At 52.0% G+C, this 19,768-nt stretch overlaps 1 protein-coding gene across 1 annotated transcript in view; it reads left to right on the forward strand.

Annotated features, from left to right (window-relative positions):
- Window positions 1-5,219: 5,219 nt before the first annotated feature.
- The window catches only part of DNAH1 (dynein axonemal heavy chain 1), a 72,674-nt gene continuing 58,125 nt past the window's right edge, over window positions 5,220-19,768 (forward strand). The window contains exons 1-7 of the mRNA XM_081818862.1: window positions 5,220-5,573; window positions 6,548-6,620; window positions 8,778-8,952; window positions 9,354-9,510; window positions 10,431-10,563; window positions 12,930-13,091; window positions 13,670-13,922. Coding sequence (XP_081674988.1) covers window positions 5,232-5,573; window positions 6,548-6,620; window positions 8,778-8,952; window positions 9,354-9,510; window positions 10,431-10,563; window positions 12,930-13,091; window positions 13,670-13,922 — 1,295 coding nt within the window. The 5' untranslated portion in view covers window positions 5,220-5,231. The remainder of the gene's footprint in view (window positions 5,574-6,547; window positions 6,621-8,777; window positions 8,953-9,353; window positions 9,511-10,430; window positions 10,564-12,929; window positions 13,092-13,669; window positions 13,923-19,768) is intronic.

The following is a 19,768-nucleotide window of genomic DNA, read 5'->3' on the forward strand; positions in this document are numbered from 1 at the left end:
CCCCCCCCCCCCCCCCCCCCGCCATGCACAAGCTCTTGAAGGAACCCAGTCTTCCCTATTTCAACAAGAGCAAGACTGGCTTCCCTTCCAGTCCATGCAGGGCAGAAGACTGCCGTCCCACAACAGGAGGGGCAGGGGCCCAGGCTAGGGTCATGTCTCAGCCCCTTGTTCCTCCCTCAGGGAACAGGTAGGTGTGGCGGCCTTCAGGGCAGGGCAGGAAGAGCAAAGCCTGAGCCCGTGTCAAACCACTGGGGAAGTTGGAGGCAGTAGAGGGTGGACATCTGAGACCCAAGAGAGCAGGACTGACCCCAGTGTCCTGCCAGGGAGGGAGGGAGGCAGTCATACCCACTGCCCACACCTGTAGACAGGCAAAGTGGACCTGGCAGGATTTCTGGGAGAAGAAGCAACCTCTGGCCCCCACACCCCCAGGGACACAGCAGTGACCATCTCATGGTGGGGGGAGTGAGTGGATCTGTGGGCTTGGCCTTCTGAGAGCGGACCCTTCCTGCAGTGGCCTATCCATCTGTCTGGCAGCCATGGCCCCTGTGATGTCATCAACCCACTGCGTTGCTTGGCAACTTTCCAGGATTAGCACTCTGCCCCTGTCATCCCTGACGTCCCACCATGGGCTGATGTTGCCCTGGCAACCCGGATGGGTACTGCAGCTTTTTGGACAGCTGTACCCAGGGTGGGGAGTGCCAGGAAAAGCCGAGAAGCAGGTGCCTCTCTATGGGCCGAATAGGGTACACAGCCTATCCCCAGACCCACAAAGGAGCCAGGCTGGCCCTAAACAGGGCTTTGAGGGTCCTTGTCTTCTCAAAGAGCTATGGCCACCTTTGCCTCCAGTCCCCCTCATACCCCTTCCTTCCTTCCGCAATGGTCACTGAGCACCTACTGTGTGAATGCCAACAATAAAAGCAAATAACACCACAGTCTGGTCTTAGGAAAAGTTGCACCAGCATTGGGTCTTGAAGGATGAATAGGAGTTGGCCAGGAGTAGGAGTTGGTGGAGAGAGGTGTTCCGGACAGAGGAAGCGAAGCCTGTGCAAAGGCCAAATCACTGTCTCCAGCCACAGCTTACACTCTGCCTCTGGGGTCCTCATGGCCTGCCCTCTCTGGCTCTCCCATTCAACAAAAGACTTTAAGGTAGAATCCAGTTCAAATCTGAAAGCTTAGTGCCCAGCTCCGACTTGGCATTGCTAAAAGGTCAAATAAAATTGGACATTTGTCTAATGAACCTCAAGTCCTACCACCTCCCCCAACACCAACCTGCCTTACCAAGCCTCAGTTTCCCCATCTGCAAAATGAGGCCAACTCTGAGAAAGCTCTCTGGCTAAGGGTTCTCAGGTTGAGGTGGGATGGTTTTTTTAAATTTTCTTTTGGGTTGTAACCCACCTCTTACCCTTACAGAAAAAAAATGTTAAGACTAGTACAGTGGACATCTGTAAACTTTCACATTTCTCAATTGTTAGTATTGGACCACTTTTGTTTCATCTCCTCTCTATACTTATCTATATATAAATTTAGCTGAACCATTTGAAAGGAAGTCACAGCAGCGGACATCCTGACATTTGTCCTGAAATTCTTCAGCCCACATCGGCTAAGACAAAGACAGTCTCCTGTATAACTACAATACCATTTTTCACATCTAAGAAAATTAACAGAAATTCAATAACCAGGACAGACAGGAGGATCAAAGCCTGAACCCATGCCAGGTCCTTGGAAGAGATGGGCACTTGAGGCCAGAGATGGGGGGCAGGAGCACCCACTGCCCACCCTGAGGAGGTTGAGGAGGGGTTGTAGTCCGGGGGTGGTGGTGGTGGGGGTGTGTGTGTAAGCTGAGCCGCCAGAGAACAGAAGCGACCCTTTCTGTAGCGACCTGACCATCTGGCTCGCAGCTGTGGCTTAGATACGAACTTCCTCAATTATTACCCCCAAATTATTTACATAACTTTAATTTTTATTTTATTTATTTTTACAAGGATTCAATCAAAGTCCTCGCACTGCGTTTGGCTGTTTTGTTTCTTACTCTAGAAGAGTCCGGGAGGGGAGATGGGTAACGGAGCCTGGGCTGGACAGCCTAGAGGGCGGCCACGGTCCCCAAGCCGCCGTCCTGGGGAGGAAAGCCGCGAGCGCAGGGCGGGAGGAGTGTCGGAGGCGCGGCGTGCAGACCCCGGGGGTTTCCGCGGACGGAAGTCCCGCCCGCCGCGCGGATGGTCCCGCCCCTTAGCAACAGGCCCAGCGTCCCTCCCTAGAGACGGGTCGCCTGACCCCACTCTTGCTCGTTGGAGCCGGTAAGTGGGTGGCGCCGAGGGTCGGCAGGGCGAGACGCGGCAGGGGCACCTCGACTAGGCGCAGAGGGCGAGTGGACGGGAAGGAGGACGCCCTCCCGGCGCAGGGTCCACGTTCCTGCCTACGAGTCTGCGCACCCGGTTTCCCCAACCTTGGCCCGTGGGAAAGGAGTGGGGCGCACTTACAAACAACCTGGCAGGTAAGTCCTGTACTTACTAGGCCGGTGTTTTGCCCCTCCCCCCACATGGCGAGGCTGGAGCCACACTCTACCCCCGCTCCCCGCCCTGCAGGGAAGGAGCCCACCTCCTCACCAGCCACTCAGTCCCTCTCCTGACGCCACTGCGTCCGGTCCCCTTAGTTCTCCCTGTCTCCACATATAAATCCGCAGAGTACCGCTGCACCTGTCTCAGGGTGGTTACAGACATCAACTTCCTTTCTTGCTTGACTCACTCCACATTCATTCATGAAATCATTTGGCAAGAACTTTTCTAGGCACCTATGGTGTCCCAGGCCCATGTCAGTCCCGTGCTAGGTGCTAAGGTTCCAGAGATCAGTGTTACTCAAAAATTCCTCCATTTGCCGCTCTCATGATCACATGGCAGGGCCGACAGGTGTGCACATAGAATACAGGGAGATGTCCACTGGAGGGAGGAGCTTCAGACAGCTGGGGGAACACGGAGGGGCTCACCTTAGGAGAGTACTCCAAAAAGGTAGAAAGAACCCCAAGCCTGTGGGGGTTACTACTATCCACAGTATTGTTTGCCAGCTAACACCAACAAGGGAAGAGACGTCAAAAATCCTTTAAGCCACAGATCACCTTATTAGATGACACCTAACCTAGAACCTGGTGTGGGGAACAGATGCAGGATCTTCATTGAATCAATACACACTCGCTTTGCAGAACCTCAGGGCTCCTCGGTGCACAGTTTGAGAACCACGGTTGTGGTGCTTAGGGACATGGACCTTTGGGTCAGCCAGAAGCGAAGACCTCCGTTTCCATTTTGGTTCTCCCAGTTCTTGGCTGTGTGTCCTTTGCAAGTTTCTTGCCTTCTCTAGACCTTAGTTTCCTTGTTTGTGGATTAGTGATGAGAGTAGTATTTGTTGTGGGGATCCAAAGCCCTTGTTCATTTGTGTCCAGCCAGCCAGTGCCCGGTGGGTGGTTGGGTCACATGGGGTTGAACGACAGTGACTGCACCCTGAAGCTTCCTCTAGCCAAGCTATTAGGACTCCCAGGTGATCTGACTGGGGAGAAAGAATACCTTGGGTTTAAATTCCACCCGCACCTCTTGCTGGCTATCTGAACTTGCGCAGGTCTCTTAACCTCTCTGAGCCTCATTTTCCCCAGCTCTGAGAAAGGAGGATAGTCTCAGTTCTCACCTCAGAGGTTTGAATGAGATGTTGCACAAACTACATCTAAGCCTCTGATAGCACGCCCCGTTGCAGACACTGTGCCTGGCGGGGCCTCCCCCGCCATCTTACTGGCCAGTTTCCTCATGCAAATAGGGGAGAGTGCCCAGAGTGACCTGCAGAGGCTTGCTGGCAATCGTGCCGTCACGCTCTTGCCAGCCCTGCTCGTTCCCACGCAGACGCAGGCATCTTGGGGCTGACAGGAGATAGAGGTGTGTCTGTCTGTCTGTCTGTCACAGGTCCTGTGCACCCAGCAATGTACAGGTGCTCAGAGCTGGGGTGGGATGGGAAGGGAGCCTTGGATCTTTGTAAAGCGCTGAGGGATGGAGGGGAGACAGGATTCTGGGTTTGCAACTCACTCTCATGCCTTCCTTCCTGGGATGTGCCTGGATGGGTTTCCCACTGCCAATCTGCTCAGAGGGAGAGGGCTCATAGGAGCAAAAACTGCACCCCCCCCACCCCCCCATCACAGGCTCCTTTTGCCTCCAGCAACATTGTGCTTTCCTGGACATTTCTGCCTCTGTTATCTTGGCCGAGCCTGACGACACACCAGCTCAGCAGCCAAAAATATTCAAGCACATTTGAGAGCTGGGCAAACCAGGGAGTAGGATGCCCTCCTGTGGAGTGGGGTCCCCGACCTCTCCAAGAGCTGCTCTGTTGGGTGATTTTGTTCAAAGATGAACAGACATCTGTGGGTTTGCAGCCATGATGGGGCTGAGCCCCAGTGGGTCCCCTGTCCTTTAGGGTGCTCTGGGAAGGGCTGGTGACTGTCAGGAGGATAGGCCAGCCTCAACAATGTTTTTGGCAACTGCCCCAGGAGGTGGCTGGCCACCAGGGAGTGGATTCAGGGAGCTGAGTTCTGGTAGGCCACGCCTGACTGGCTAGAAGCTGGTCAGCCTTTGGGCTCAGAGTTTGGGGCTTCCTGCCAGAGCCCCATCTGCCTTTCATGGGCCCTAAAGTGGCCTTGCCAACTCCCCACCCCCTTTTTAGAAATGGACTCAGCAGCTGCCGGCGGCTTCAGCACTGCTGGGGTAGCTTTGATCCAGACAGTCCTGGCTGCCCACCCTGGGGGCCTTTCAGATCAATCCAGGCAGGATTCCCCTGCAGTGATCCAACAGGAAGCCTACACCAGCCAGGCACACCTGGTGGCTAAAATGGAGATGACAGAGCATGACACACCCAGCCAACAGAGCCCCTTGCACCACAAGCTCCTGGCTACAGGGGGTGGGGAATGGGATGGGGCCTGGGGAGAGGGCATTGCTTGGGTCAGGATATCCTTTTGTTAAGACATTTCTCATGTGCAACATCCAGGGAAGGCCCTGCTGTCTCCAAGTGGGACCTGCCTGCCACTGTGTGTCTGTCCAGATTAGGAGACCACTCTCTCCCTCCCCAACCCCTGCGTGGGGGGCTGTGGCTTGTTGCAGGATGCAGACAAGGTGTCCCTGTATCCTGGTGCCCCTGGGGGCTGAGCAGAAGCTGGCAAGATCCCAGTGATGCCAGTATCTTCTCCTAGGAGTGTCCCGAGAAGCAGCATGGAGCAGCCTAACAGAGAAGGCCAGAGCCCCGGAAGGACCCCTCAGAGCCCAGAGTGCGATGGTACTCCTGTGGGCCAAGAGTGTAGTCTGAAGAGGACCCATGCAGACCTAGAGCATAACCTGGGGAGGATTCTTCTGGGACCAGATTTTGGGTCGGAGAAGCCTCTTCCAAGCGCTGACCCCAATCCCCTGCCTTTGCCCCTATCCCCACCCACGCTCTCAGACTTGGGGCAGCCCCGGAAGTTGCCCCTGACAGGCACTGATAAGAAGTACCCCCTGATGAAGCAGCGTGGGTTCTACTCTGACATCCTCAGCCCTGGAAGCTTGGATCAAATTGGGGTGAGTGTGGTAGCTGTCCCCTCCAAGTCCAAGCCCTCCTGTGGGTTCCAGTCATCCCTCCTTCCTTCCTTCCTCCCTTCCTTCCTTCCTTCCTTCCTTCCTTCCTTCCTACCTTCCTTCTTTCTCTCCATCTAGCCATCTGTCTGTCTAGTAATTTGTCCATCCATCCACCCCTCCATTCTTCTGACCGTCCATCCATCAGTCCCTCCATCTATTTGTCTTCTCATTCAACAGTTCATTACCGAGTATCTCCTGTGACAGGCCCTGGACTGAGCACTGGTGACAGTGAGGATGAGACATCCATGTCCCTTCTGTCATGGGGCAGTAGCTTTGGTGGGGGAGTCCTCCCCCAGCTCTGGTTGGGGAGGGGTTCCTTAGACAAGGTGGCATACTATGTGTTTACTGGGTGGTTGGCAGGGGGCTTGAGGACCCTGACAGAGGCCATGGCCTGTGTAGGGGAGGAGGAAAGAAGGTGACGGGACAGATGAAGGCTTGGGGTAGGAGGACGCTGGAGAGGGGATAACTAGGGGAGGGTTCAATGAGCCCCAGAATCCTGGACAGCCTTAGGAAAGTTCTAGCCAGGATGGGTCAAGAGAGATAGGGCAAGGCCCCACTGATCCTCACTATGCTGGGGGTGCCAGAGTTGCCCTTGGTGGGGGAGACATGCACAGAGACACCTGCTGGCCTTGTGGTCCCTCCATCTTGTGGCTCAGCCCCCGGACACAGCAGGAGTGTTCTCAGAGGAAGGAGGGGAGCTGTGCAGGACCAGAAGGGGGTGGGGTTGGGGCGTCCCAGGTGGCTGCAGCTTGCTGTCCACTGTGGCCTCTGAATGAGGAATTGTGAAAACTCACTGGTTCTGCCCCATCCCTGTGCACCCTGGGCTTGGGGGAAACCCTTGATCTCGTGGTCCCTCCCAGGTCCTGCCTGTCCTCAGGATGTTTACACCCCCTCAGAGCTCTGGGATTTGGTTTTAGGAAGTATGCCGTGGTCCCTGCATGAACCAAGACCTCTTGCGACAGGCCGACCTTGACCAGTTTACTCCAAACGGTCAGTGCCCGGAGGGGAGGGGTGGATGAGTGGGTGCATTTAGAAGCGGGGCCTCTGGTCTTAGGGAGATTGTTTCTTCTTGGCTCAGGATCTCAGTTTCCTCAGCTGTAAAATGGGGGTAACAAGCCATAAGGTGCTTTGTGAGGACCAAGCTAACGGTTAGTGCTCAGTGAAGCACGGCTTTCTGTTCCTCTTAGCAGAGCTGTCACGAGGGTGCCACAGTGGGCTGGGCTGCTCAGGGCCAGAGCATCCGTTCTCTGCCTGGCTGGAGACACTAGGGTGTTTACATGTGTAAATTCGATTTTCTCCCTCCCCTGGACCATGAACTTGGAGGAGGCCAGGGCTGTGTCTGAGTGGTCCCTGCTGGGACCCCAGCATCTAGAGCAGGGCCTAGCACAGGAGATCTCTGCTGAAGGAGGGAAGGACGACTCTCCTTCCTCTCAGGCTCTGCGCTGAGTCTTGTAAGGTCTGGGACAGGACTGAGGGGTGTGGGGCCGCCTCCAGCGGCAGAGGGGAGAATAGGGTGGCTCTAGGAGAGGCAGCAAGCTCGCTGGGGCCCTGAGTGGCGGGGAGGAACTGGCTGGGGACCCTCCCACCTGGATGGCAGACAGGATCCCTCCTTCGATCAGGCCCAGAGGGCCCAGCTCCAGGAGAGGCCTCTTTGCTGGTATCGCCCAGATTAGTCCTTTCAGTGCCCACGAGCTTCCTGGGATCTGGGAAGCCCCAGACGTAGCCCAGGAAATATCACGTGTATGCACATTCATGCAGTGAGCTGAGGCCTCAGGCTATGGCGCTCCAGTCTCACAGACGCCTGGGGCTCAGAAACACTTACAGAGCAGCGATCTGTGGGCCCAGCGCTGCTCCCACCATCCACGGTAGGGCTGGGTGGGGACGCTCGGCAAGACTGCAGCCCCACCTGCCTGAGCAAAAGCAGTCCCCCAGAATGCCACAGGGTGGTGGCAGCCGGCCACAGTCCACTCTGCAGCTGGAAGGCCAAGGGCAGGACTTGAGAAGCCTGCCTGGGACTCATGGGCACAGCAGGGCTGGAGGCCAGGCTTGGTTGTCCTCACTCTGGCTCCTTCTTGGCCCCTGGGTTGCAGGGCTGGGCCCAGAAGCCCGTGCTCCTGGGAGTGGAATGGTGTCATGGACCCACAGGCTCAAAAGCAGATGATTAGGGGGTTGAAAACTGCCTTCTCAGCCCTGCCTTTTTGGTACTGTGGGGTTCCCTGAGAACCTGGCAACTCTGGTAGGAGAGCAGACTTCAGCTGAGAACGGGTGGCCTCTGCTGAGCCTCTCTTCTGTGGAGCCCCAGAGGCTAATCCCAAGGTGGGCTGTCTTGCAGTGTGACTACCTCTTGTCTCCAGAGAGGCAGTGAGGCCCAAGGAGCGGGTCACTAGGGCCTCCCAGGAGATTGGACAGGGGCCATCACTGAGCTTTCCTGAGCCCACCCACCTCCTGGGAAAGGTGGCTCATCTCCCGTAGCATATTCCCACACCTCCTTTCCCCACCTCTCGGGACTTTCCTTTATGCTTAACACCCCAAGTCCCGGGCATCCCTCAGTTCCAGGCAGACTGGAATGGTCTCTCCCCACCAGCTGTCCTGCCCCCAGACCTGGAATGGAAGCCTCTGTCTGCCCTGGGTGTCTAAGTAGGGATGGCCATTTTGTGCCTTGAATGTCCCACAGGGCCAGGGTAATGGCGCCACCTGCTCATACCGTATCCAGGATGCCTTGAGTTTGGAAATGCTCCCAGGGGGTGAATAGCATTCGCCACTGATATGCCTAGGAGGGCCTCTGGAGTAAGGGTGGCAAGGAGCTACCACTCCGCCTTCCTGACCAGTTATAATCCCCAATGGTCATTTGATTCAGCATCTGGCTTGAGCAAAGGCCACTGGTGCGGGGGTGGGTGGTGTGCAAGAGAACGGTTGAGCATGCTGGCTCTTTGCAGGGAGAGCAGGACCAAAACACACCTTCCAGAGGCCCTCATCCCTCTAGGCTTGAGCTCTCTTGGGCGCCTGGTGCCAAATCTGCCTTCTCCTCACCACTGCCAGCCATAGGCAAGCTCTGAGCGTGCATGCCTGGTACCTCGTACTTTGTCTTGGGGCGTACTGGGCCCTGGCCTGAGCCCCTGCCACCCCTGTCTGTGCATCTGCCTGCAGTCAGAACCTTTGAGATTCCTGAGGACATCAAGGAATACCTGGAGCAGCAGTGTATTGGGTCCACCACCCAGAGGCTCACCCAGACTGACTTCCCGCTGCAGGCCTATGAGCCCAAGGTGCAGGTGCCTTTCCTGGTGCTGCCAGGCCAGTGCCCCCGCAAGATTGAGATTGAGAGGTACGGCTGAGTTGCCAGTGGGCGGGCCGGTCCTCTGGGAGGCCACTAGGTGACCATCCTCACGGCAGAGGTTACGAAAATGGGTCTCTGTGTAAATCTTCTAGCCCTTTGGTTTCTTAATAGGAACACATTGCTTTCCTTGCTGTGGAATTGGGGAGCGTGGCCTTTAAGTCACCGTAGTGGAGCTGCCAGGCAGAACAGAGGGCAGCTGGGGCCCAGGACACCAGCCCCACTCACCACACCACTTCCTGATGAGTTCCAGAGGGGCGGGGGAGGGGGGCCTGGGGGCGTCCCTGGGCCACAGCCCTATCCCCCACCACCTTGTGGGCCCTTGCTGGCATCTATGAAGCCGCCTCACTTGAGCTGAGCTGTCATGAGATCCCCTTGTCCCCCTCGGCCAGGAGGAAGCGGCTGTACCTGAGTCTGGACATCGAGCAGCTGCTGGCTCATGAGGGCATCGACTCCAACGCGCTCATGCCTAGGCACCCAGATCCCCACAACCCCCAGACCATTGAGCAGGGCCACGACCCGCTCTTCCCCGTCTATCTCCCGCTGAAGGTGAGCCTAGTTTCCATAGAGGGCTGACGGTCAGGGGTGGAGGACTACAGGAGCCCGGCTGAGGGGTCAGATCCCAATCCTAATCCCAACCCATGACAGTCCTAAGCACTCACTTATCAAGCATAATTGGAGCCCCCTGCCAGGGGTTTTGAGCATCCTCGGCTGGGGAAGGAGGGGCCCAGAACCCCTGAGATGCTGACTCTGCTTCTTCCTTGGGAGCCTGGGGAAGCTGTGTACACAATCTCTGCCTACCCTGCTCCCTCACCACCTCCAGGCACCAGAAGCAGCCCAGCTGAACAGACCTCCCTGACCACTGCTTCTGGACTCACTGAGGTGGGGGGAACTGAGGTGGAGGAGGGCATCATTGTAGCCCCTTTGAGATACCGATGGGGAAACCGAGTCCAGGGAGGAGAAAGAGGGAGCATAGTGAAAGTGAACTGCTGCTCTGGCTTTCACTTGCCTCCTTGCCCTTCTTCTCCATGACCTGGCGTGTCTTGCTTGGTGGTCCCTACGGGGAGGCAGAGCTGAATCCAGATCACCCTACTAAGGGTGGCTTCCTAACAACCCCGAATCTCCATTTCCGAGCATATGTGGGGTGCTCAGGAAAGTCCAAGGGCCACCTCTTCCCTTGGGTCTGAACTGGATGATCCTTGGGCAGTGGGAGAGAGAGCCCACATCCTGCTTTGAGTCCCCAGATACCCCCTCTGCCTGCTTCAGGGTGGCCTGGTTGGACTGGGATCCAGGGTGTCATGGAGCCAGACCCTACAGGCCCCTGTGAACAGCAGAGGAGGCATTCATCCCCCTGGTCCCGTCTGTAGCTCCTGTATCTGCTCAGGCACCCTCATCCCCTGGTAGACCCTTCCCCTTCGGCCCCTCTAGGGGTGAGCTCTCTCCCCCTAGCCTCTGTCCGTTTCTTCCAGGTGTTTGACAATGAGGAGTTTGACTGCCGGACTCCCAGCGAGTGGATCAACATGGGCGTGGAGCCTGGGTCTCAGGACAGGAAACCTGTCCCTGGAAAAGCCCTCCTGCCCACCGATGACATCCTGGGGCATGGTGAGCAGGGCGGGTGGGGTGGGGGGCAGGGTCCCGGTCTGCATCATCCCTGTCTGGCAGCAGCCCAGCCACGGACTCCTGGGCTGCCCTGGGGGCTGGGGGCCATGGGAGGTGAGGCCCCCACCTTTTGAGGCCTCCCAGCTGGAATACAGGCTAAGAGGAAGGCCATACAGAGGCAAAAAATACAAGGACCAAGAATGACATTGTGGGAGGGCTGGGGAAGGGACAGCTGGATGGTGTCTAGTATTTTTTTTTTTTAAATCTTTGATTTATTGGTCATAAAAAAACTATGTAAGCTTGTTGGAAATGTTCAAATGTGCATAAGGGGCACAATTCAAGCCCTTCCATCCTGCCACCCAGAAATCACTGTAGCTCCAGCTGTCCCTGTGGCCTCTCTGATCTCACCAATGGGCGGACTGCAGGCAGCCTAATGCTTTGTCCCTCCTTTGGCCCCACATCTGCCCTGGGGCCTGTTTGCTGCTGGAGGGAACAGAGCCAGGGGGAGCTTCCTTGACTGCCACCCTGGCCTGCGTGGCTGGTCTCCGTGTGGGCATCCGAGGAAGATCCAGGTTAGGAGGTTGGATGTTGGAGGTGGCTGTCCCCCTGTGCATGGCTGAGGGCCTCTCTGCTCCCTGCCCCCTGGGCGGACACACCGCTTTGGGATGGGGAACGCGCCCTAGTGGGCTGCGTCCGGGACTGAGAGCCATGCTGGTTGGTTTTAAGACTGCGCAGCCTCCAGGGGGCCCCTCAGCAAGTCCATTGAGCAGGCTGTATGTTTAGGTTTCGATTTAAAAATATGTTAATGCTGGAATCAATTTCTCTGAACTAGACAAGAAACCCAGAATGTTCCCTTTACTTTGGACTTAATTACAAAAATAATTTAACTCAATTGTTCCCAGATCTGCAATTCCTAGTGATAAAACCAGAAGGTGTGAGGCTGCATTAACCTTAAATGCTCGGGGTACCAGCCTCCCCGAGGTGGTTCTGCCCGCGCCCTTTCACACAGGCCCCGCCCCCTCGCTAGGCCCCGCCCATCACTAGGCTCCGCCCCTTCACACAGGCCCTGGCTGTCGGGGGGGGGGGGGGGGGGAAGCGATTCTGCCCGAGAGACCTCTGGTGTTCTGTGGGGGGCTTCTTGTGACATCTTTTTCTCTGAGTTGAGCCAAGATAGGTAAGCCTTTTCAAAAAAGAAGCTTATAGGAAAGGAAGGGAAGGGAAAAGCAAACCAGAACCAAAGCCAGGGGGGTTTACCACAGCAAGCCCCTTTACTCGTCTTTCCAGCTTCAACCAGAATTCCAGCCGTTTTTCCTCAGCCCAGTCTGTAGAACCCATCAGTTTAAGGCACTTGTGCTAGGCACCGTGCCACGTGCATCTTCCTTCTACAAAAGTATATGGAGCACTACTGTGTTCCAGTTTCCATTCTAGGTGCTGGGAAACAGCTGTGACCAACACGGGCAAGGTCACGCCTGCCCCTGGCGAGCGGTCCCTAGTGTGAGGTGGCCAACGGAACCAGGATAGGATACATACATAGTGTGATTTTAGGCTCTGTGAGGGACACAAATAGGGTATCAAGTCAGAGAGTGCCTGGGGCAAAGGTGCTCTTTTAGGCAGAGATGCTTTCTCCAAGGAGAAGCCATTTGAGCAAGGAACAAACCAGCAAAAAGGTGACCTGAGCAAAGACTATTCCCGGCAGAGAGCATAGGCCTGAGGCAGGAATAAGCTCCAAAGTCACAGGAAGAGCCAGATGTGCAGTATGGCTGGAGAGAAATGTGTAGGGCGGGTAGTGGCTGGAGACGAGCTGGAGAATAGGGCAAAGGCTTTCAGCCCAGCAAGTGGGTGGGAGGCCCATCCTGACCAACAGGCCCTGAGGCCCACTTTGGGGCCACTGTAGGATGGTAATCTTCTACTTTGCCCTGACCTGTCCTGATATGAGGGACCTGGGGGCTCAACTGCCACCTGCAGCCCACGGGAAGGGGTTCACTCTGGCCTTGGTCACCCTGAAGGGGTCCAGTTCAAACACGAGGAGCTTTACAACTACATCCTCGACAGGTCTCTGTGCCTGGGGCTCACCTGCCTCCTGTCCCAGCCCTGCTGGCCTGTGTGTCTGCCCCAAAGGGGTCAAACAGAGCACAAGGACAGAGAAGCCTGGTCCTTCTGGCTCTTCCTCACCAGGAGTCTCCCAGGCACCAGCTCAGCTGGGAGGAAGCAGGGTCCCTGCTTTGCTGGAGCTAGAGGGGGTCCATCCTGGAGGGAGGGAGGCCAGACTAGTGGCCGCTGAGACTCGTTCCCAGTACCTGCTGCCCACACTCAGAGGCCCCGCCCGACCCTACGGCAGAGAGCATCGGCGGGTTCCCCTCCTGTTTCAGAGGACCCCAAAAGTCCGAAGCTGAAGTATGAATGGTGCAGTGTTGGTGTACTGGACTATGACAAGGAGAAGAAGCTGTACCTGGTGCACAAGACAGACCAGAACGGCTTGGTGCGAGATGAGACGGGGAAGCGCATCCTGAACGGAGGGGTCACCGCTGAAGGTGGGAGCTCTCTGCCCCAGCCCACGCAGACCCCCATGCAGGCCCGTGACTGAGGCCAACCCCCACCCCCCAGCACAGCCCCATCAGGCCTGAATTCTGCCTTGCTCTGTGTGTCCTGCGGCTGTCTGTCCCCTGACCAGTGAAAACCAGAGGACTCATCACTCAGAGAGAGACCCCAGGAAGGGCAAATGGCCATTATCTGATAGGCCCGCTCTGAGCCGCTGACAGTGCCACTTCCCACATGCTGCAGAGAAGGCATCCGAGGTCCATCGATCAGTGATGTTTGCCACCGGGTGTGGCGGTGAGGGATGGGCCCTTGGGCAGCCAGCCCCGGGGGACTCTTTGTGCCCAGCTCTTTACAGTTGACAAAGCACTTTCACATTCACCCATGGCAAACTGTGAGGCAGGCAGGCCCCAGGAGTGTGCCCATTCTACAGATGTGACAGTGTGTCAGAAAGGGGAGACCACTTGCTCAGGGCCACCACGCCTCAGCCACAGAGCCAGGCTGGAGCCCAGTGTTCCAGCCCAGAGAGTCTGACTGTGCTCTGTGTCCCCTTCTCCCTCCCACCCGGCCCCAGGAAGGCCCCCCCTCCTCACCTGCCAATACTGGGTGCCCCGGATCCAGCTGCTCTTCTGCGCCGAGGACCCACGTGTGTTCACGCAGCGCGTGGTCCAGGCCAACGGCCTGCGCAAGAACACAGAGGCTCTGCTGCTATACCATCTGTACGTGGACTGCATGCCCTCCGAGGGCCGCCAGCTCATCAGTGAGCAGAGCCTGAGCAAGATCAGGCAGTGGGCCATGAGCACACCCCGGATGCGCAAAGGGCCCTCGTGAGTCCCCACCAGACCCTTCCCCATCCCCTCCCCGCCCCGGACATCACTTCCTCTGGGAGCTCATCTGTGGGTTATCTCGCCCGCTGCGCTGTGGACTTCTTGGGCTCTAGATGGTGTCTTGTTCACCTCCAGATCTCTCATTATCAATACAACTCACGGATTCTTATTTTATTTGAAGGGTTATAATCTGTTACTAATGTTTTCTATTTTGATGCCCAAATTATCCCAGATTTGGCCAGAGGGAGCCTCTTCAAGCTGATTTCTATGTCCTTCTGATATGTTCCTATTGTTCTTTGAGCACGTCTATACTTTTGGGCACAGCAAGAAGTTCTGGGCTCATCTTGTACATCCCCAGACCCAGCCTTGAAATCAGCTATTTCTCCAAGGAGCCCTGGTTCCTTTCAATGGGGAATGGTATTTAGAAGCCAAGATCTGGGCACTAGATACTCTCATTGCTACTGGAAAATCATTACTTTGAGGTTTTTCGACCAGACAAATCAGGGAATACATATATTATGACATTATGTTATATTGTTATTACATATAACCTCCATACACACCCATGTCTATTTCTATTTATTGATCCATCCATTAAAAACCATGGGTTCATAATGATACCTTAAAATTGACCCTAATACCACATGGCTCATTCTCACTTACACATACTTGTTACTTCTTTCTCCAGGAGAAAACCAGCTCCCATTCATTGTTCATAGTATATTTGCTCAGTCCTAGAATACACAGAAAGTAGTTTCAAACTGCTAATTCATGCTCTTTAGAAGAAAAACCTTACTAAGTAGACCTTATACACATTTAGTATTCCTTTTCTCTTCACCCTGGGGGCATATAGTCCTAATACCATATTCAAAAGTTATTTGCTTTTCTTCCCACCCCTTCAGTGGGTTATGTTCATTTGATGAAATACAGTGTGGTCCGTTTGTTTTATGCATGTAATGTATATTTTCTCTGTGTCTGTTTCTCTCACTGATATATAGTATTCATAAAGGTATCCTCGGATCTGTCCCTCCCCACCCCCATTCATTCTGTCCTCTCTGCATCTCCCCTTTTCCACCCTGTTCCCACCACACACGCATAGCTAGCCAGTGTCACTAGCTTCTGCTATGTCCTTTCTGTATTTCTTTTTGCACAAATGAGTGGACACACGTGTATTCTTAGACCACCTTCCTTCCTACTCGGAGAGCAGCACACCATAGATATCCTTTTGCATGTTACCTTTCTCACTTCCGGTACATCCTGGAAATCAATCCACATGAGTTCGTGAGATTTTCTTCCTTCTTTTTCATAGCCGCAGAGCAGTCTAGTGTGTGAATGTACCACACTTACCGTGGTTTATTCGACCATTCTCTATTATATAAGCATTTAGGTCATTTCCAGGATGTTGCAATCATAAACAGTGCTACAGTGAAAAATCTTGTGCATTTTATGTTCATAGTGATGGAGGGGTAGCTTTAAGGGTAGCTGAGAAGCGGGATTGCTAAGTCAAAAGGGAAGCCCATCAGTAGTTTGGTTAGGTGTCGCCAAATTTCCCTCCATGGGGGTTGTGCCCTTTTGCATACACCAGCAGCATGTGAATGCCTGTTTCCCCACAGCCTTGAGGAGAGTGTGTTGTCATGCTGTGTGATTTTTTGCCAGTCTGGAAGATAAGTAAGCGAGCAAGGTAAGTAATAAGTAAGACTGAAGTGTTATAAGTGAGGCAGAACATTTTTTCCATCTTTTCATATGATTAAGGGCAAATTTTATATTTTGGGGACTTGCCTATTCATGTCTTTTGCCCATTTTCTTTTCCCCCTCAGGCTTTTGAGCTTTTTTTCTTCTTCTGATTTTAAGTGTTCTTTATATATTAGGGATATTGGTCCTTCATCTGTGATTTATGTTGTAAATATTTTCTCCTGGTTTGTCAGTTGTAGTTTGACTTTGCTTATGGTAATTTTTGCAATATGACTTTAAAAATATTTATCTAAACAATGTTATTAATCATTTCTTCCATTACATCTGGGTTTTGAGTCATAGTTCGAGGGCCCTTCCGCATACTGAAGGTTTCTTCCTGTACTTGTATGGTTTCATATCCTTGTTCCTACCTTATGTATGGTGTCTGGTATGGATCCAATTTTATCTTTTTCCAAATGACCAGCATTTATTAAATGGTTTATTAAATGCCTGTCAGCCTTTATTAAAACCTCCATCTTCGGCCCAGTGGTTTAAGATGCCACCTTTATTGTAGACTAATTTTCATATGTACTCAGGTCTATTTTGGGACATTCTGTTCTCTTCCATTGTTCCATTTGTCTATTTATGCACTTGGACTACAGTTTAATTATAGACATTTTACAGTATGTTTTAATGTCTTGTAGGGCCAGCCCCCTTTGTAGCTATTCCCTTTCAGTGTTTTCCTGACTATTCTTACATGTTTGTCTATTTTAGTTATTTTTTAAAACTGTGGAAAAATATACATAATGTAAAATTTACTATTTTAACTGTTTTTAAGTGTACAGCTCAGTAGAAGTAAGTGCATTCACACTGTTGTGCAACCATCCACAGAACTTTGTGAAACCCTGTATTCGTTAAACAATAACTCCCCATCCCCATCCCCATCTCCCCCTGGCCCCTGGCAACCACCATTCTACTTTGTGTCTCTGTGAATTTGACTGCTCTCAGTACCTCATATGAGGAGACTCATACGGGCTTTGTCCTTTTGTGTCTGGCTTATTTCACTGAGCATAACGTCTTCCAGGTTCATGCACGTTGTAGTAGGTGTGGGAATTTCCTTCCTCTTTTTCCTTGTAATATTCCATTGTGTGCATATACCACATCTTGTTTATCCACTCATCTGGGGATAGACACTTGGGCTGCTGCCAGATTTTGGCTACTGTGAACGTGGGTGTACAAATCTCTCTTCGTGTCCCTGCTTTCTGTTCTTTTGGGTGTATACCCAGAAGTGGAGTTGCTAGGTCATATGGTAATTCTATTTGTTGTTGTCGTTTAGTTTTTATTTCATAATCATAAACTTAACTCTGCAATCCATCTAGACTTGGAGAGGGATATGGAAAACATGGAACCCAAAGAACTGCAGTAAAAGCACAGATAGTAGGCCATTATGAACAGACGGGAGAAGGAACCATCTGGTAGTTAAGATAAAACACACATTAAATTTATTAGAGTTGTCCACAGTCGGCAACAGTGAGCTTCTTGCTGCTCTTGCCATTCCTGGACCCAAAGCACTCCATGGTTTCCATGGAACTCGTGCCCTCTTTCACCTTGCCAAAGACCACATGCTTGCCACCCAAACACTCAGTCTTGGTAGTGCGGATGGAAAACTGGGAACATTTGTGTTGGGTCCCACATTTGCCACGGACAAGATGCCAGGACCCGTTTGCTTCAGGCTGGAATACTCATCATCAGATTTCTCCCTCTGGCTGGACTTGCCGCCAGTGCCATTATGGCGTGTGAAGCCACCACCTTGGCACATGAGCCCCCTAATTCTGTGACAGCAGGAAACTTTATAACCAAATCCTTTCTTCTCCAGTCCTCAGAGCACAGAAGTTTTTGGCTCTCTTTAGAACTTTGCAAACGGCTCGAAAGATACATGGCCCAAGGACAAATCTGATGGCAAATATCTTAGAACATCATGGGGTTGACCGTGGCAGGGTGGTACAGGGCAGCTACGGGTGGCGTCAGCGGCACGTGCGAAGCCCTGTTTGAAATCTCTGAGACGCCATCATCCAGCTGCCTTAGCAGGGCACCAGGGTTCTCATTTCTGCACATCCTCACCATCACTTCTTTTCCTCTGAATAGTCATCCTAATGGATGTGCCTCGGGATTTCATTGTTTTTATTTGCATTTCCCTAATGATTAGTGATGTTGACATCTTTTCATGTGCTTATTGGCCATTAGTAGGTCTTTCTTTGGAGAAATGTCTATTAAAATTCTTTGCCCGTATTTGAATCCAGCTGTTTGGTTTTTGTTGTTGAGTTTTATGAGTTGTCTATATATTCTGGATATTAATCCCTCATCAGATATATGGTACTTTCTCCCATCTCATGGTTTGCCTTTTTTTTTTCTGTTGATAGCGTCCTTTATATTACTAGGACACAAGGTTTTTCGTGTTGATGGGTTCTAATTTGTCTGTTTTTTTTTCTTTTGTTGCCCGTGCCTTTGGTGTCATAGCCAGATCATTTCCAAATCCACTGTCCTGAAGCTTTCCCCCATCTGTTCTAAGAGTTTTATAGTTTCAGCTCTTACATTAGATCTTTGATCCATTTTGAGTTAATTTTTACGTATGGGGTTAGGTAAGGGTCCAGTTGGATTCTTCTGCACGTGGAGATCCAGTTTTCCTAGCACAGTGTGTTGAAAAGACTGTTCTTTCCCCCACTGAACGGTTTTGGCACCCTTGTTGAAAATCATTTGACCCATATGTATTTGAGAGTTTATTTCTGGACTCTGTTCCCTTCCTTTGGTCTCTGTATCTTTATGCCAGTACCACACTGTTTTGATTACTGCAGCTTTGCATTAAGTTTTGAAATCAGGAAGTGTGAGTCCTCGCACTTTGTTCTTTTTCAAGATTGTTTTGGTTATTTGGGTCTCTTGAGATTCCATATGAATTTTAGGATAGATTTTTCTATTTTTGCAAAAATGTTGTTGGGATTTTGTGGTTGTTGCTGCGATTTTGATAAGAATTTGCATGCTTATTTTCCCATGAGCATTGTATGCTCTAGTTCTATCTCAAAAACACTTTGTATTTTGGGGGTGCCTGGGTGGCTCAGTTGGTTGGGCATCTGACTCTTGATTCTGGCTCAGGTTATGATCTCGGGGTTGTGGGATCGAGCCCCTAGTCAAGCTCCGCACTAAGTGTGAGGCCTGCTTGGGATTCTTTCTCTCCCTCTCCATCTGCCCCTCCCGCAGCTCGTGCTATATCTCTCTAAAAAAAAAAAAAAAAACAAAACCAAAAAAAAGCCCTTTGTATTTTTAATGGGATTGCATTATATTTTTAAATTACCTTAGGTACAGCTGACATCATTAGGATCTTGAACTGTCCTATCCAAGAACAAAGAATGTTCATTCATTTGTTCAAGACTACTTTTGTGTCTTTAGGAATGCTTTATGTTTTTCTCATATAGGTTTTGCATATTAAGTATTTTATCTTCTTTGTTACTATTATAAATGGGATTTTCTCTATTATCGTGTCTACTGATTTGGGTATGCTAATTTTATATCCCGTTACAAACAATCCTTACTGAATTGTTTAAATGTGTTTTATTATTGATTCTCCAAGGCTTTCTAAGTATACATTACCTGTAGATAGAGATAGTTTTACTTATTCTTTTCCAATTCTTATTCCTCTAATCACTTTCTCTTGCCTAATTGCATTTTCTAATACCTCCAGTACAGTACTGAATAGTAGTGGAGTTGGTAGGGATTCTTACCTTGTTCCTAATATTAGTGGAACTACCTCTAGTAAGTTTCCCCCTTAAGAAAATGCTAGCTTTAGGACTGTATTTAATAACATATCCATTGAAACTTCTGTTTTTTTAAGTGTTTATTTGTCAGAGCCTTTTTTTTATTTTTTCTTTTTTTAAAGATTTTATTTATTTATGTAACAGAGAGAGACACAGCGAGAGAGGGAACAGAAGCAGCAGGAGTGGGAGAGGGAGAAGCAGGCTTCCCGCTGAGCGGGGAGCCTGATGCGGGCCTGATCCCAGGACTCTGGGATCATGACCTGAGCAGAAGGCAGACGCTTAACGACTGAGCCACCCAGGCGCCCAGGTTTTGTTTTGTTTTTTTAAAGATTTTATTTATTTATTTGACAGAGAGAGATAGTGAGAGCA

Source organism: Leptonychotes weddellii, chromosome 1, assembly GCF_054177405.1.
Source record: "Leptonychotes weddellii isolate Sample4059 chromosome 1, ASM5417740v2, whole genome shotgun sequence".
In the NCBI taxonomy this organism is placed as follows: Eukaryota; Metazoa; Chordata; class Mammalia; order Carnivora; family Phocidae; genus Leptonychotes; species Leptonychotes weddellii.